This window comes from Megascapheus bottae, chromosome 15 (genome assembly GCF_031878675.1).
Source record: "Megascapheus bottae isolate mThoBot1 chromosome 15, mThoBot2.hap1, whole genome shotgun sequence".
Classification (NCBI taxonomy): Eukaryota; Metazoa; Chordata; class Mammalia; order Rodentia; family Geomyidae; genus Megascapheus; species Megascapheus bottae.
Genome location: NC_143523.1, coordinates 27282825 through 27300161, shown reverse-complemented (window position 1 = coordinate 27300161; position 17337 = coordinate 27282825). Strand labels below are relative to the sequence as shown.

Here is a 17337-nt window from a genome sequence, read left to right as displayed (position 1 = left end):
AGCCCTTAATTTTTAGATCAATTTTAGGTTTATGGAACTATAGAAGAACATAAAGTTCCCATCAACATTCTTGTTCTCTCCACCCTAGCCACCAGTCTCCCCATCTGTTAGGCTCTGGCCTTAGTGTGTACATTTGCTACCAGTCTAGACTCATTATTGACTAAAGTTCATCATCTCTGCTAGTGTCTACTCTGTGTCATGCAGTTCTATGGGTTTTCATAAATGCAGAATGCAACATACCTGTTATTTCAGTGCCATAGAGAATAGCTTCAGAACACTAAAACAGATGACCTATTCAGATCTCTCCCTCTTGCCTTGAAACCCTTCGCAATCAATCACTGAATGTATAGCTCTGCTTTTTCCACGGTATTATAAAAATAGAATACGGTATGTAGCTTTTATAGACCAGTTTCTTCCACTGAGCAGTACACATTGATTCTTCCATGTCTTTTCATGGCTGAATGGCTCAAAAATATTAATTCAGAATTGGAGCTGTGGCTTAAGTGGTAGAGTGCTTGGGCTGAGCAAAACAAAAGTCCAGGGAGAGTGCCCAGGACCTGAGTTCAGGTTCATGAGCAGTATTGCTGGGAATTATAGGTCTTTCTAGGCCTAAAATTCCAGAGCTATATAGGTTAACAGAAAAATATGCACGCAATTTAGATAAGATATAGTGGGCCACAATAACCTTTAATAATCTGTAAATGTAATTGCCTCCAGGAATTCTACGATGAATGGCCAGTGAAGCTTGGAGAAGCGGCACCTTATAAAGGTCCCAAGACACCAGATGGCAGGGTAAATGCAGACATCACCCCTGATGCTGTCTGGTCATGTGTCAGGTGCTAGAACTGAGAGGCTGTAGTACTGACAGGAAACAGATCTTGCTTGGGAAACTGAAGTTTTATCTTGTAATTTCCTATAGGGTCCTGACATAGTAGAAAGTTGGAGTTTGAGGATCAAGTCCCAGCTCTGCCCCAAGCAGCGTTGCCTTCATTCATCACTTAATATGTCCACTTCCTTTTCCAGGAAGTCAGGGCTGGTGGGTACGTGGTTCTCAGCAGAGAGGGATCCAAAACTGTTGGAAGAAATGCCTGGGTCACTCTAAAATTCTGCTGAATTGGGAGCTCCTGAGAAGGACTGAGCTAGATTAACTTCACCCTCGACTGAAAACTTCATGCTTATCCATCATGTGTTCTGGGCACACAGGGAAGGAATTAATGAGGTGGAATGCAGCAGGGCTGGGGACCTGTGAATAATATTTACTATTTATTGCACTGAGAAATTAAGTGATTTACTTTCTAGTGAAATTATTAATACCAGGTACTTCTAGGCAACAACAAAAAAGACCATTTGAAAATAAAAACTAGACTAGCTGGTGATTTAGTAGCAAAAAATTTCCCCTCAAAGCTGTTTTAGTGTATGCAACTTCTTAATATGAAATTTAATCTGGTGTTTGTTAGTGCAGGAAAACAGTCAATACTATTTCTGATTTTATTGTAAGCTTGTAATTAGAATGTGACTTGCTTGATAATTTCTGTTCTATGGAGAAATGTCACTAGGAAGATATTTATGCATTTGATAGTCCTTGAATCATAAGTGTTTTCCTTGGGAAACAATATTATACATAAAATCACCCCCCCTCTCGCTTAGGAAATCATCTTTTATAAAATCATTGACTACATTTTACATGGAAAAGAGGAGATCAAAGTGATTCCGTGAGTGTTGGCATGAAGTAGCTATAGGACTTGCATTATTTTTCTTTTTGCACACAGTACATTCTGCGCTAACAACAGTTCTCTCCCAATCTTCCCCCAGGACACCTCCCTTGGACCACTGGACACTCATTAGTGGATTACCAGCATATGTTGCTGAAAATGGATTTGTAAGTTATTCGTACATCCAAACACCAGACATGATTGCATAGAGCAAAGAGTTAATTGTCAATGAACCAGACAAGAATGAGATGACTACTTTCTTTGACATAGGTCAAAGGAGGAGAATAATGGTGGCAGTGGAGTGTAGCTTAGCTGGAGATTTCAAAATGATACGAAAATATTTAATGAATAGAAGAAAGACATGTCTATTTTTCCACTTCTCGTTCTGCAGATAGCTATACAATTTCAGCCATCCTTTCACATTCAGCAAGTATAATTTATGTTAGGTTACCTTTGCAAACCACATTTGATGGGTACTAAGTCATTGTATAGTTTGACAGGTTCAAATTATATGATAAAAATTAATGGATGTTACAGGCTATCTCTTAAACTCTCAGGTTCTGAATACTCATAAAAGTTTCAAAGTGTTTTCACATTTTCCTGTGAGAGTAGAATAGTGTAACCACCTTAAGCATTCATGGTGGACCATGTGCTGACAGGGCCTGGGGTGGCACGCTTACTAAATTAGATTTTCAGGAATTAAGTCGTTGGCAGCTTGAGACTCTCCATGGTGGAAATAGTGATGCCATATGTCAGATGTCAGTGAGTGATGGAGACAAACCACAGAAATGCCCAAACCCTGGCCAGGAGCATCAGCTCCTCTCTGGAGATCAGCTGTGGTTTCAGTCCATGAATTTGACCATGTCATTGAACATTTTGGAATGCTATTTTCTCATCTTTAAGAGGAGAAGTTTAAATTTAATGATTAATATCCCTTCTGGCATTAAAAAGCTATGATTTCAAGTACTGAGTATAACTTTGGTGAGAAAAACAATATAGTTTTTTTTATTATGGCCCATTATGGATATGAAATCATAGACAATTCAGAATGAAACATCAAAAAGCAAAAACAGAGATTTCATGACTTTCTAGAAGGTATTTGTAGTCTCTACACTAGAAAAGTGATATTTCATCCTAAGTCCTTATTTTGGTACAAACAAAAGGCTGTCTGTGTTTTGGGTTTTTTTTTCCTCACCTTCTTATCTGAATCCCACTTGAGGAAAAAAAATCAAAGAGCAATCTCAGGATTACCGCTCATCCATGTGCCTGCAAAATGACCTTTCTGTTCATCTTTCTCCTTTCCTTGGCCCAAACACTAAACTGTTAGGAATTAGAAGGGATCCTTGGAGACTGGGCGTGTAGGAAAGAGCAGAGATGGTGATGAATGTATCAATGACTTATTCGAAAAAGAGAAGCTAATTTTAGTAAGTTGTCAGCAAGTATGACCTAGCTGAGGTCCTGTGGGAATAATCTGTTTGCAAGCAGTCAAGAGCTATGAGAGAGACCATGGCTTCTGCTGCGTCCTTCCTTGACCTTTGTGGGTTTAAATGGCCCCACCACACAGTGTCAGGAAGCCTCTCATCTTTTCTTGCTTTACAGATATGTAACATGCTGAATGCCCCTGCAGATGAATACTTCACCTTTCAGGTAACCATTCCCTTGGCCGAGGGGCGGGGCGGGGGATGGGGAGGAGATGTTCTTTCTTCATCCTGATGCTGCCCTATGCTCAAATGAGGCTAGCAGGCACACAGGGGCCCATTACTCTCTAGTCCTGGCTGGTCCAGTGGCCACCCATTAGCATATTCTTCAGTGAAGGAAGGAGGGCTGGAGGGCAGAATAAGAGAGGAGATGGGGGCCTTCCTCTCCTCCGTACTGGGCGTGACATTCCCCTCCTGGCTTTCTATTGACAACAGAACCTAACACATCCTTTGTGCTCAGTAAATGTTTTCTGTGTGAATGTCTGGCTGGATACATCTACAGCCTGAGACTATCCCTTATCAGGAAAACAGAAACAGTACTAGGTATTTCAACAGAGAGAATATAGAAAATTGGCTTCAAGGCATTATAAGGAGGAAGAAAAAGTGGGAAAGGAACAGTGAGGCAACATAACAGTTCAGAAGATCATCCCATCCCTAGGGCTGGGAAACAAAGGAAGAAGGTTAGACTGTCAGAATACAGATACTTAAGTTTTCATTCTAGAGCACCTGATTGGATGTCCTAGAGGATTTATTTCAGCTGCATGGTTCTAGACATGTTTGGATGCCATTTATCACCCAAAGATTGACCTAAAAGTAAACAAAATGGCAGGTGGTGGAGTGGTTGCTATCCAGAGGAAACAGAGAGAACCTGATGGGGATGAAATAGTTCTATATCTTGATTCCGATGGTTGTTGAAAATCTACATGTGGGTCAAATGTGTGTAAAACTATGCATTCATATACATACAAGCACACAGAAATAAATACATATGAACCTACTAAAACCCATGTAAGTATCAAGACCATTTCTTGACTCTTAATATCTTACAATAGTTACACAAGATGGTTCCTTTTGGAAATGGTGAAGCATTTGTGGGAACTCTATGCCCATTTTATGGTAACATCCTATGACTATATAAGTACCTAAAATTAAAAAGTTAAGAAAGAGGGACTCTAAATTCCCTTATGATTTGTAGAAAGGACCCGTAGATGAAACTGGTTGGGTCATTAGAAACGTCTTATCCCTGCCTATCGTCAACAAGAAAGAAGACATTGTGGGAGTGGCAACATTTTACAACAGGAAGGATGGAAAACCATTTGATGAACATGATGAACACATTACTGAGGTGAGTGCAGTTACCAAACAATGGAGGCAGGTGGCATTCATGAAGTAATAGGTACCTAATTATTTGCTATTAGAAAACTGAGAGGAAATTAAGATGCCTGTCATGAATGACTGTAAACACAATGTTTTTTGTGTCATTCCTGTTTCCTGACTTCTACAAACTGCTATGTTTTCTATAGTTTGTGCTTAACCCAAATGGTTTCAATTCTGTAAAAAAAAAAAAGAGTATTTTGGGGCCAGGAGTTTGGCCTAGTCGTAGAGTGCTTGCCTAGCATGCATGAAGACCCGGGTTCGATTCCTCGGTACCATATACATAGAAAAAAAGCCAGAAATGGTGCTGTGGCTCAAGTGGTAGAGCTCTAGCCTTGAGAAAGTGCAAGGACAGTGCTCAGGCCCTGAGCTTAAGCCCAGGACTGGCAAAAAAAGGAGTATTTTTATCTCCTCATCCCTGTCTTCCTTCCCATCCTCTCTCATTCTCACACTAACCTCCTGTCTAAGTTTTAGGTCTTGTTTTATTCTAATTCTGTTGAAATTCTCCCCTGTAATGGGGTATGCTTAATAATGTGGCACTCTGAAAGGGCTTGGCCAACTTTATTGTTTGAGTAACAAATTCATGTTTTTTTCTTACATTAGGAAACCAGGCCACTGATGGAAGAGAAACTGGTGGCTGAAAAGTCATGCAGATTGTTGTCCCCAAATGAGTTTTCATGGAACTTTAGAGAATCTGAGTCACTTGTTTTACATTGCAGACTCTCACACAATTTCTGGGATGGTCTCTTTTAAATACTGACACCTATGAGAAAATGAATAAGCTGGAAAACAGAAAGGACATTGTTCAGGAAATGCTCATGAATCACACCAAAGCCACTCCTGATGAAATTAAGTCTATTCTGGTAAGTAGGGAGCTCAGTTCTGAGGACATTAGGTAGTATTTAACCTTGGCCTCTGGAAATCATCTAATTACCCAGGAGTGTGACAAGTGTGCATGGAGATTTACTCTTGGGATAAGTAGGGAATGACAGAGAAGGACTTGGAGGCTGGGCTACTTGGCTGGAATAGCATTTAAAACAACACCTGTAGTTATAGGAAAATGAAGAAATAACATCTAAATTGGAGTGTGATAGCAAGGAAAATATATTTCCAGGAATCAGTCAGCTATTCCATGTATCAGTCTATGTATCATTGTATTTACATGTAGTGCTGCATAACAACAACCATTAATGGCCTGCAATCATCATCATCCCCTCATGCATGCATTTGTGTACTAACCGAGTCTTGAAGAATGTATCTTTATCATGGAACAGCTATGTGGTATATTTCAAATATATCTTAGCTGGATGGGCCAGGAGTTTGGCCTGCTGATAGAGTGCTTGCCTAGCATGCACAAAGACCGGGGTTTGATTCCTTGGTACCGCATACACAGAAAAAGCTGGAAGTGGTGCTGAGGCTCAAGTGGTAGAGTTCTAGCCTCGATAAAGCCCAAGGACAGTGCTCAGGCCCTGAGTTCAAGCACCAGGACCGGAAAAAAAAAGTTTTGTTTAAAGCCAGGCACAGTGGCTCATGCCTGTCATCCTAACTACTCAGGAGCCTGACATCTGAGGATCTTGGTTCAAAGGAGTCCATGAGACACTTAATTCCAATTTACCACTAGAAAACTGGAAACTGTGGTTCAAGGGGTAGGGCAGTAGCCGTGAGCTGAAGAGCTCAGGGATAATGCCTAGACCCAGAGTTCAAGCCCCATGACCAACAAAAAAAATAAAATTAGCTGGGTGCGGTGGCTCACGCCTATAATCTTAGCCTCACAGGAGGCTGAGATCTGAGGATCAAGGTTCAAAGCCATGCTGGGCACAATAGGTCTTGAGGTTTTTATCTCCAATTAACCTCTAGAAAATGGAAAGTGGGGCTTGGCTCAAAGGGTGGTGGTAGCCTTGAGCTGAAGAGTTCAGGGCAACACTCAAGCCCAGGGGGAGGGTGGTAGTCTTGAGCTGAAGAGCTCAGGGACAGCACCCAGGCCAAGTTCAAGCCCCATGACCCCCCCCCACACACACAAAAATACGTGTGTGTGTGTGTGTGTGTGTGTGTGTGTGTGTGTGTGTGTGTATGTGAGCTGGTTTTAATAGAAGAACCAAACAGAACTCTTTCCTTCATAGGACTTTTACCTCAATTACTTTTATATTGTAGAGATTCAAAGAAAAATTAAATATAGATGTCATTGAAGACTGTGAAGAAAAACAGCTTCTCACAATTTTGGTAAGTATAGTCCTTTTATCCTTGATGTCTTTTAAATAAAATATACGGGGATATGCCTTCTTAAGTAAATGTGGAATTTCTTCTTCCATGATGTTTTCAGCGAAGCTGATTTCTTCCAAAGACTGAGCCCTCTGGGGTCCTGTGTTTCTTCATCTTTATTCTCTACAGTTAAATTCACAGAAGACAACCTGCAGTCACAGCTGACCTGCGCTACTGCATGAGGGGCGTCAGGCTGAGGGATGTCATGGTCTAGTTTAGTTTCCAAGTTTTGGGCTATTCCATGGCCATTTTCAAGGACAGGCCAGAGTAGCAGGAGAACATATGCCCTTCTGAGTGCAACGGCTGTCAGCCATCTCTAGCTTCTCTTCTGGAGTCTGGAGGAACTCAGTCCTTCTCTGTTTTTTTTTTTTTTTTTGCCATAAGGCCAATGCTATCGCTTCTGGTTGAAATTAACTTCTTTTTTGGTTCACTAGTCCTGAATTCTGCTGGTCCAATCTGTTAAACCTACTCAGTCAGTTGTTCATTTTAGAAATTGTCCTTTTCAGTTTAAAAAGTATGTTTATCTTTGTTGCCCTTGTTTTGAGACAAAATCTTGCTTCGAGGCCCGGGCTGGCCTTGAACTCATGACTCTCCTGCTAAAGCCTCCTAAGTGCAGAGATCACAGGACACCAAATTCTGCTTTGAAGTTTCAACTCTAGATTGTAACTTTACATTGCTTCACCTGTTTGGGCTCTTTAAAAGGTTTATTAATCAGGATTATATAAAAGCACACAGCCATCTTAACGTCTGAATAACCTCTAGATTTTGAGTCCACTCAGGTTTTTACTTTGGTTTCAGTTACTTTATCCTGTTGTACAGGCATGCCTCATGATTTAATGAAAGACCAGATATTGTGAGGAAGAACCTGTAGGGGCTCTGAGTAAGGAAGAAGGCTGACTTTTCTTTCAGCAGAGGAAGAGTGTGGCTTTGGATTTCATTAGGGATCTTTCATTTTGCCCTTTCTCCTGGGATAGAGATTTGTAATCCTACAGGATTACTTTTAGAATACTAAGACATAGAGTCTGGTTAAGACTGAAAGGATATCCCATTTTCTCTCCTCTCTGCTTCACCTCTTTTCCTCTGCTCCCCCCCTTCCTAAGCTCTGAGGTTAAGCACTCTTTCTAAACTAAGGCATACCGACTACCTCACCTGTTCCAGCCTCTTTCCCCCCCTCCCCCCAGCCCCCACCCCACCGTGGGTTATGGGGCTTGAGCTTTGGGCTTGGGCGTTGTCCCTGATCTCTTCAGCTCAAGGCTACCACCCTAATCCTGAGCCACAGCCCTGCTTCTCATTTTGTAGTGATTAATTGGAGATAAGAGTTTCATGTTCTTCAGTGCCCCGGCTGGCTTTGAACTGAGATTCACAGATCTCACTGTCCTGAGTAGCTGGGATTACAGGCATGAGCCACCGGGCCTGACATCCTGCCTATTTTTATGGCTCTGATCCTCCATCCCAGCTCTTAGCTCTGCTGCCAAAGACCATTGGCCTTTGATCCCTCACTGAGGGCCCAGTACCTATCCATAATGTTTTCTCCTTTTTCCTGGGCTCCATCTCTAAACACCACCCTGACACACTTGGCCTCCAGAACAACCCTTCTCTCAGCGATCCACATCTTTTTTATAAAACAAAACCATAGTCAAGCTGCAAAGGCATCAGAAGTTCTCTCATTCTCAAGGTAGCAAAGTTGGGGCCTCATTCGTGCTGCAGATGTAGTGGGACAGGCATCACTCTGCAGATTTACCAAATCACTAGCTTATTTTGAATGTAAAATCTACTCTGGTTTAATCCCAACTCATTGCTGCATGAAATGTAGGAACTTAAATAGACACACAGAGTTTTCTGGCATCAATGGGCATAAATGTTGCCCATTTCTGTTCACCCAGGGTCTCCTCCAAAGTTATGCTTAAACTGTAGGTTCAGGTGGGGCTTAGCTGTCTTTTCTAAAGGTTCCCTGTCTCTGCTGGAAAGGCATGGTGCAGCCACAGTGCCCTGAGTCACAGGAGGTGACAACCATTTCCTCACTAATGCCCACCACTCCCATTGCACCTTCTCTCCCATTGTGGAATCCTCCCTTTCTCTTCCTCTCCTCTTGGAAATGCCTTGGGATATTTTTAGGGTGTCTCTTAGGAATAAGGACACCAACTCAAAAGGAAGTCAGCAAATTTCGCTTCCAACTAGGAAGACAAGGAAGCAAGAAGGCTGAATGGGCAGTCCACTAGGCTTTATCATAATCTGTACCATCCTTTTTTTCTAGTTGGCCATAACTTCGGTTTACAGCCTTGCATTTGGCTAGTTTGAAAGGGGTTTAAAGTTTTAAGCAAGCAATTAACAAAAACAAGGACTGCTGGCCAAGATTGTCTGGAAAAATAATTCTTACACAGCTGGTATTCTACCACTTGAGCCATGTCTCTATCCCCTAAAAAAAACCCCACAGATTTTCTAACAGAATGTGATTTAATTAAAATAGCTTTTTTGTAAGATGGTGGCTATAGTTTTTGTGTGCTTTTATCAAGCAACTATCATTTTGACGGGAAAAAATGTAACTCCTAACTTCTTCCTTTCCTCCCTCCCTTCTCCTTCCCTCCTTCCTCTCCTCCCTTTCACCAGCTCCACTTCATCCACACCCTCCAAAAATCTCTCCTCTTTTGATAAATGAACTGCCCTCAAGCACTGAGTACAGGATGCATTTTGGTTATTCTGACACTTTCACTGGTTTGTGTTTTATAAACATCTCAATAAATCAGGTTTCTTAAGGAGAAGGTACATATTCTATTTCTCAAGACAATGCTTATGGGCTTACTTCACTGTTTTCACATAATCCTAAGTCCTTAGGAGAGATGGATAACAAGAAACGCTTGCAAATACACCTGTACAGCATAGGGCATTCATTCATTTTTTTCATACATTTACATTCAACAAACATTCACTGTGGAACAGACACTGCTGGTTCTGAGATTCAGCAGCAGGATCCCTGCCCTGGGGAGTGAACCCATAGTGGGAAACCATCACTGTGTGGATAAAGAAAATTTGAGAGGAATGAATTTAGCCATCACCCCATGTTTACTGAGTATTTCCTGATGAGGAAAAGGAAAAGGTGAATACTGATAACAAGTAAAACTGCTATTAACAAGCACTTTATTTTAGAGACAAAACAGAAATGGATTGGGAACTGAATCTCATCACTTAAGGTGCTTGAACTTGGCTGTGTCAGTTTCGCGTCCTGTGAAGTGGGGGTAACGGGGTGGTTTGTGGTGACTAGAATCTATGCAACCCCTACAATTCAGTGTGAGGGCCACAGCAGTTAGGGAAGGCTCTGGATTCTTTTATCGTAACTTTGACATTCCACATTGGGTTTGAGCATGGAGGAGGGATGGCCAGCTGTACTCTGACACCACCTGTCCTTCCAACAGGAAGAGGAGCTGCCGGACCCCAGGACCACCGACTTGTATGAGTTCCGTTTCAGCGACTTCCCCATCACAGAGCATGAACTGGTGAAATGTGGCCTCCGACTCTTCTTTGAAATCAAGGTGGTGGAGAAATTCAAAGTACCTGTGGAGGTCAGGTAGTATTTCACTCAATACGCTGTAAGAATTCTGTTCTTGTGCTTCAGAGAATGTTTTGGGTAGTTCAAAAGCTTAACTCGGTTTGGCTTGTCAATTATCATTAACTTCGTCAATCCAGCAGCTTAAACTCTGTCACAAGACCAATCCGTATTTCTTTAGATAAGCTTCTAACCTTTAGAACTCGATTCCCAAGTCTGGATGGTGTTGTCGCTTTGGCTAACAGGTGCTCACCAGATGGATGTACACCGTGAGGAAAGGGTACCGCCCTGTCACTTACCACAACTGGCGGCACGGGTTCAATGTGGGGCAGACGATGTTCACCCTGCTGATGGTGGGTACTGAGGATGGGGAGGCAGGGGAAGCGGTGGGAAACCTGAGCAGGAGCAGGAGTGGATAGGGTTTGTCACATCAGAACCATCCATGTGAAATCTGACAGCCCCTTTTCCTTACATACCAGCCCGGGGAGGATGGCTGCCCCCCCACACATGCACACACCTTCTTAAAGGAAAATGCACTTGCCTGCTAGCTTTGAGAGTCACCCTGAATGCCACAAGACATACAAGCAAGCACGCAAGCCTGAGAAACACAATAGGACACTGTTCTCCTGGCTACAGCTGGTGCATCAGTGTATTAATCCATCGAAATATGGTCCTCTGTTCAGACAGGAAGGCTGAAGAGATATTATACAGACCTTGAAGCTTTTGCCATGCTTGCAGCTGCTTTCTGCCATGACATTGACCACAGAGGCACCAATAACTTGTACCAGATGAAGTAAGTATGCTGGATATTTGTAGGATACACAGTAGGGAAAGGAACTTGGACGTGATCCTTTCTTCTTCTTCCATGTTGGAGAATCTCAGGGCCATGTTTGTTCCCTCTCAAGTGTCTCAAGCCCACAGGGTAACTTCTGCTATTTCTCCCTAGTGCTTGCAATCCCTCTTTTCCATTTCTAGTATGCCTCCTCATTTACATACGCCTTTGTGGCTTAAAAAAATTGAACATAGGCTTATACTTGGGTATACCTGTAGAATGTGCCCCCGCTTAGGTTAGAAAACACTTCTGTGTGTGTGTGTGTGTGTGTGTGTGTGTGTGTGTGTGTGTGTGTGTGTGTGTGTGTACTAGGTACTGGGAGAACTCAGGAACTCATACTTGCTAAGGCAGGTGCTCTACCACTTGAATCATACCTCTGGCCCTCTTTTGCTTTATTGTTTATACTGCTTCATGTTTTTCTCCAGGGCCAGCCTCAAATTATGCTTCTCCTTCCTATGCCTCTTGTGCAGCTGGAATTAAGATATGAACAACCATACCTAGCTTATTTGGAGGTGTTGTCATCTGCTGTTACAGAGAGGAGGAAAGATGAAGTCAAATTGGTTTAATGCTGTGTCTTTAGCATGAAGTTAAAGTAGGATGTAGCAGGACTGGATGTGTCATCTTATATATGGAGTTTCACATAGGACAGAGCTGAGTCCCAGACTCTTGTGTTCTTCCTCCTCCTCTTCTTCCTATTCCTTCTCCTTTCTTTACTTTTACTGTATCATGCAACCTAGACTAGCCTAAAACTCGATTCTTCTGCCTCAGGATCTAGAGTGCGAGTTTATAGGCATATACCACTATGACTGGTGCCCCGTTTGTGTTCTAACTCCATCTGTTTTCAGCAAGCAGAAAAACAAATGTATGAATATCAAATGATATCATACATATATAAATGACATCCTACACATGTTCCTGACTGGAGATAGGGACAGGCCTGTTTTCTTTAGCCTTAATGGGGCTCAGCCTCCTTCCAGCAGCTCCACTAACATCCTGGGTCAGAGAGTTTCTTTTCCTACTGTTTGGATTACTGGGTCAAGCTCTAAGACCCACATTTTAAGAATCACATAAAAACAAGTAGATAGATTCAGAAAAAAAAATTAAAATTACATGGTGGAAACTATTCTTTCAGAGTTACTGAAACAATTTAGTATAGAATTTCACTCCCTTCTAACTCGAATTGAACTTCATTAATTTTTAAAAATCTCCCATACTGACATAGACTAGGTATTGAAATGATGGTTAAAATTTTGATAAATTAAAACACTGATCAGGCATCATCAATTTGTTTCCTAGCTTGGTTTAATCATCTGTAACCTGGCAAGAACACCTCTCTCCCTAAAATTCTGCTTTCTAGGTAGCAAAATAAAAATTCTCTAAGGCTGTTACCATATTTCTGCTATCTTCCTCCTAAAAATGATTATTCCATATTTGCATGACAAAAATCTTCCCATAACCTGCAGACCTTCATCTCAGCCTTTGTCTACCCATTCTTCCTCCTACCTTTTGACCTTCTACCTCTGGGACAGGATAACTGACATCCTCATTTGTGAATAACTGTGATCTAGCATTTCACAAAGGGGAATCTTGAATTTAAATTTATGTCACTGTGTTGGAAAAGGTATCTTGGTTTCTGGAAATTTTCAACACTTTCTGTAGACTTGCACGGGTCTGCTATATGCCATGTAAGCCTGAGTACCCATACCTCAAACCCCTTAAAAACTTATAATTTTATTTATTTATTTTTTGTTGGTTGTGGGGCTTGAATCAGGCCTTGGCGCTGTCCCTGAGCTCTTCCACCTCAGGCTAGCACTCTACCACTTTGAGCCATAGTGTCACTTCTAGTTTTCTGGTGGTTAATAAGTTTCATAGACTTTTCTGTCTGGGCTGGATTTGAATCATAACCTTCAGATCTCAGCCTCCTGAGCAGATGGGATTACAGACATCAACTACTGGTACCCAGCTAATTTCAATTTTTAGATATAAGTTATAAAAGGAACAAACTTCCTACTTTAAGCACTTCATTCAACAAATGGAACTTGCTGAATTCAAAACAACATATTCTCATCTTTAGGGCTAAAGAAGAAACAATCTTTTCCAATGTTGTTTTTGACCACTACAGACACATTGTGTGAGAAAGGAAGCTGTAAACAGAATCCTGTAACAGCTGGATTCTGAACTGTACAACTTCCGTGCAGTCTCTCACCAGTGAAGCTATGGCATATTCTTTTCCTCCTAGGTCCGCATCTCCACTAGCCAAGCTGCATGGGACATCCATTCTGGAGAGACACCACCTGGAGTACAGTAAGACCCTCCTGCAAGATGAGGTATGACAGCCTTCCTCCTGGTCAGACTGGGTTTGGAATCAAAACACTAACCCACAGAAAATGCGTGCAAAGAGTGGTTCTGAGCTATGGCTTTCACTACAAATTCCTGTAACTAAGGTTGATCGATGGGAGGCTTCGACTGTAGTTTTTGAATCACTCAACCAGAAGTGGCAGAGGCAGAGGAGAAAAGTGTCATGGGAAATTACAGCATCTGTGTGCCCATGGGAAAAGAATGAAAAGCATGCATTGAGTGTAAAGGTCTCAATGCACCTTGAAGTGTATTTAAATGTGTGGGGAGTGGGGAAGGAGGCTAGAAGACCATTGGTTTTCCCATTCATTCTTTGGGCACACATGGCTGAGCCTGCAGGAAGTCAGGCCTTATGAGGGTCAGAGTGGAAGACAGAACCAAACAGCTGTCACCAGACAGGCACTGCTTTGTGTTCTGGAGTTTGGAAGGGAGCACCCAGGGAGGGAGTCGGGGATAGCCTAGGCTGGAAGTGGCTTTGAGCCCCTTGATTGGCACTTCCTGTGGGCTGCTTTCCACAGAAGCTATTCTTCCCTTTATCAATTTCATTTAGTTGATATACAGGCACACAGTAATGTTATAGATGTAATCTAAAGAAACTTCATTAAAAAGTTCCACACCAAAAACAATTCAAATGAGTCATTATTAAATTGAGAGAAACCTTAGTTTTCACAAGGCAGAGAATTTGCTTAGAATTGCAAGCTCATTTGGAAAAATATACTCTGCGGAGTAGGACTTTTCTCAGCATCAGTAATAAACTTTTATTAAATGTCTGAGGAGGGACTATATAGAACTATGTCCATGTCTAGAAATAAAATGAAATTTTTCCAAATGAACAGCCAAGCAGGTCCACACAAGTCAAGGGAGGACATCTTGTAAAGCACAGCGACTAGGCAGAAAAGAAGAAAAGGAGACAATGGCTTGAGCGGTTTTGAGTGTGTTGTGATGATACAGCTCCTGATACCTTGTCTATTCGAAACTTGCTGTTGCATTCCACAATCTACATGGAGAGGCACCAGCCTTGTATTGTTGATTTTCTGTGACTACTAAAAAATACCTGAGCTCAAAGTAACATATGGAATGGAGATTAGTTTGGCTTATGGCTCTGGAGGCTGGAAAGACTGGGTAGCCACATATCCTGGGCTTCTGGTGATAGTCTCATGACAGAAGGGCAATGGGGGTACAGAGAAGGGACAACATACAAGGGGTCTGAGTCTCTTTATAACAGCTTCCTAAGAGAAAGGCATTAATCCCATTTAAGGACTTTATCCTTTCTTTTTTTCATATATTTTTATTGTAATTAATATCATGTAATTACATGATATTGGACTTTATCCTTTCTTAATGGACCTATTGTCACTGGGTTTAGGGACAGAAGGTTCCTGGTCTCATGAGGAAAAGATTTTAAGGATGGAGAACAAGGAGACTCTGCAGGCACACTCTTATTAATGTGCAAGTACATTCTTGAGACTGGAGAATGGCCGATCTCCAGTGAGTGGCTGGCCCAAGAAGCTTAAGATTTTGAACTTTTCTTGGGATCCACATGGGGGTGGTTGTTCCTGAGAAAGAAGGGTTTTCAATGGAATTGGGATGTGTTATCATCTCCCATGCCCCAAACCCCCTGGGAAGAGGTTTTGCTGCAGATGATCAGGCCAGGACTGATATGACAACTAGGTGGACATTTGGTTATGTGTCCTTAACCTTACCCACATCAGGCTAGGGAGTTTGGGGCCTGAGACAGTCAGACCAGGAATTTCCATTTTTCAGGTGTCAGGGGCTATGGGTCATCCAGACCAAGCAAAAATATCATGAGTTGTTCTGCTGTCAATCCTAGCTGGCCAGGGTGTGCTTGTTTTTTAAGTCAACCTCTGAACTTTGTTCTAAGCCCTTGGGTTTCCTAATTCCATTACACTGAAAATCAAATTTCAATATGAATTTTGGAGGAAATGAACTATTCCAACCATTGCACCTTTGTGACTGTAGATGGTGGGTCTCAGAAATGACACCTGATCCAATCAACTATACCAGAGCCATCCGTTTTTCAGGGTGGGGGTGGGTAGACTCTTAAAAGCACGAAGCCAGGTCCCCAAGTTCCAGTTAATAACCAAACTTCTTGGATGGAGTAGAAGCTGTAAAATCTGCATTTTGAGTTAGACCTCTGTTATTTCAGCTGTGCGGGCAGAACATCTCCTTGTTACAAGATTCATGGAGTAGATCAGATCTTTTCTACCACAATAAAAGAGTAGAGATGGAAAGCAATTCAGGAAGGGAAGAGAAAATTACCTAATTTATCATGAGTCTTTGTTTTTGTCTGGGGGGAATCTTTGCTTTCTGAAAAAGACTTTTCTGAATACTCCACAGAGAGGTGAGAAGTTGAATATAATTCATCACTTAATTTCATATTTAATTTCTCATGCTTAACAGGGAAGGGCTCCTAAGGCCTGGTCTGATTTTACTCCTGGGCCTTGACAGTTCATAACAGAAGTAGTTTTCCATCTTAACTTTTATGTTATTTACTTTATGGCCTAAACTGGCTTTGATGGCTATATAAAAGCTTATTATTCTTTCTAAAAAGCAGTATTGCCAACCAGTAATCCATACCATCTTTTGAAGGACCTGTCTATAATACTATTTAGCCTTTTAATTGCAGGTATTTAAAGCTTTGTCAATAGAGTTGCTAGGCAATGCTCATGCAGCCTGTTTGTGGGCAGTCATATTAAGCACTAAAAACACAACACACTCAGACATCATGCGTGCTTTCTATATGCTGGGAATAATGCAGTTCTTTTTTTTATTCTGTAAAGGAAATACTAACATTCATTTTGATTTTTCATAAGGGAAATAAATCCTAGGGATTTCTCCAACAAATATCAGATATTTGCTTATCATATTATAAGGTGAATGTCCTTATATGGCTATAGAGGTGGATTTGCTGCAGCTTAAAGAAGAGAACAGGCTTCTCCAGAACCATCTACTTACAAAGTGTATAACCATTTTATTTATGCCTTTTATACCACTCCTATCAGTCTATCCCGGCAGAAATTAAGTTCCTGCTACGCAACAGTAGCTCATGCCTGCAATCCTAGCTTCTAAGAAGTCTGAGATCTGAGACTGTGGTTCAAAGGCAGGAAAGTCCCCATGAGACTCTTCTCCCCACTAAACTAAAAAAAGAAAAAAAAAAAAGCCAGAAGTGGAGGTGTGGATCAAGTGGTAGAACACTAACCTTGAGCAAAAAAGCTCAGTGCCCAGGCCCAGCATAAACAGACAACGAGACAGACAGACAGACAGACAGACAGACAATTTATGTACAGCTACTCTAGAGGCAAAAACATACTGGCAAGGTGCTAGTGTGGGTGTCATAGGAGCCACCCTGGAGATCAGAACTGCCAGTACTTATTTGGCTGATGACTTGAGTGCCCCAACTATAGAGAATTGAAGCCATTTCCATCTGTTTTTCTGTGCAACAGGGAATTCCTATTTTTACTGCCACTCTAATAGAAAAATAAAAATAGACTGTGAACCCAAGAAGGCAACTGAGCAGGTGGAGGCCAGCCCCGCTGCAGCTGGGTTCAGAGCAGGTTCCTTTCTTTGTTCCAGTGCACTTGCCTCTACCATGTTCTAGAACAATGTACAGAAATGGCATTTTTTTAAAAATTACTGTATGCATAAAAATTATACTTCACTTAAGTTGGTTAAATACTTAAGTCTGAAAAGTAGCTTGTCATGTGGTCTCAGTTTTCAACAATTGCTTCTCACCAAGGTTACAAATGAGGTTCCCCACAGATTAAT

General features: G+C 41.7%; 1 protein-coding gene across 1 annotated transcript in view; it reads left to right on the top strand.

The window, feature by feature from the left end:
* The window catches only part of Pde6c (phosphodiesterase 6C), a 35128-nt gene that overhangs the window by 7815 nt on the left and 9976 nt on the right, over positions 1 to 17337 (top strand). The window contains exons 5-15 of the mRNA XM_090346925.1: positions 718 to 792; positions 1648 to 1712; positions 1813 to 1879; positions 3312 to 3359; positions 4386 to 4535; positions 5284 to 5427; positions 6716 to 6784; positions 10234 to 10380; positions 10610 to 10717; positions 11048 to 11157; positions 13436 to 13523. Coding sequence (XP_090203051.1) covers positions 718 to 792; positions 1648 to 1712; positions 1813 to 1879; positions 3312 to 3359; positions 4386 to 4535; positions 5284 to 5427; positions 6716 to 6784; positions 10234 to 10380; positions 10610 to 10717; positions 11048 to 11157; positions 13436 to 13523 — 1071 coding nt within the window. The remainder of the gene's footprint in view (positions 1 to 717; positions 793 to 1647; positions 1713 to 1812; positions 1880 to 3311; positions 3360 to 4385; positions 4536 to 5283; positions 5428 to 6715; positions 6785 to 10233; positions 10381 to 10609; positions 10718 to 11047; positions 11158 to 13435; positions 13524 to 17337) is intronic.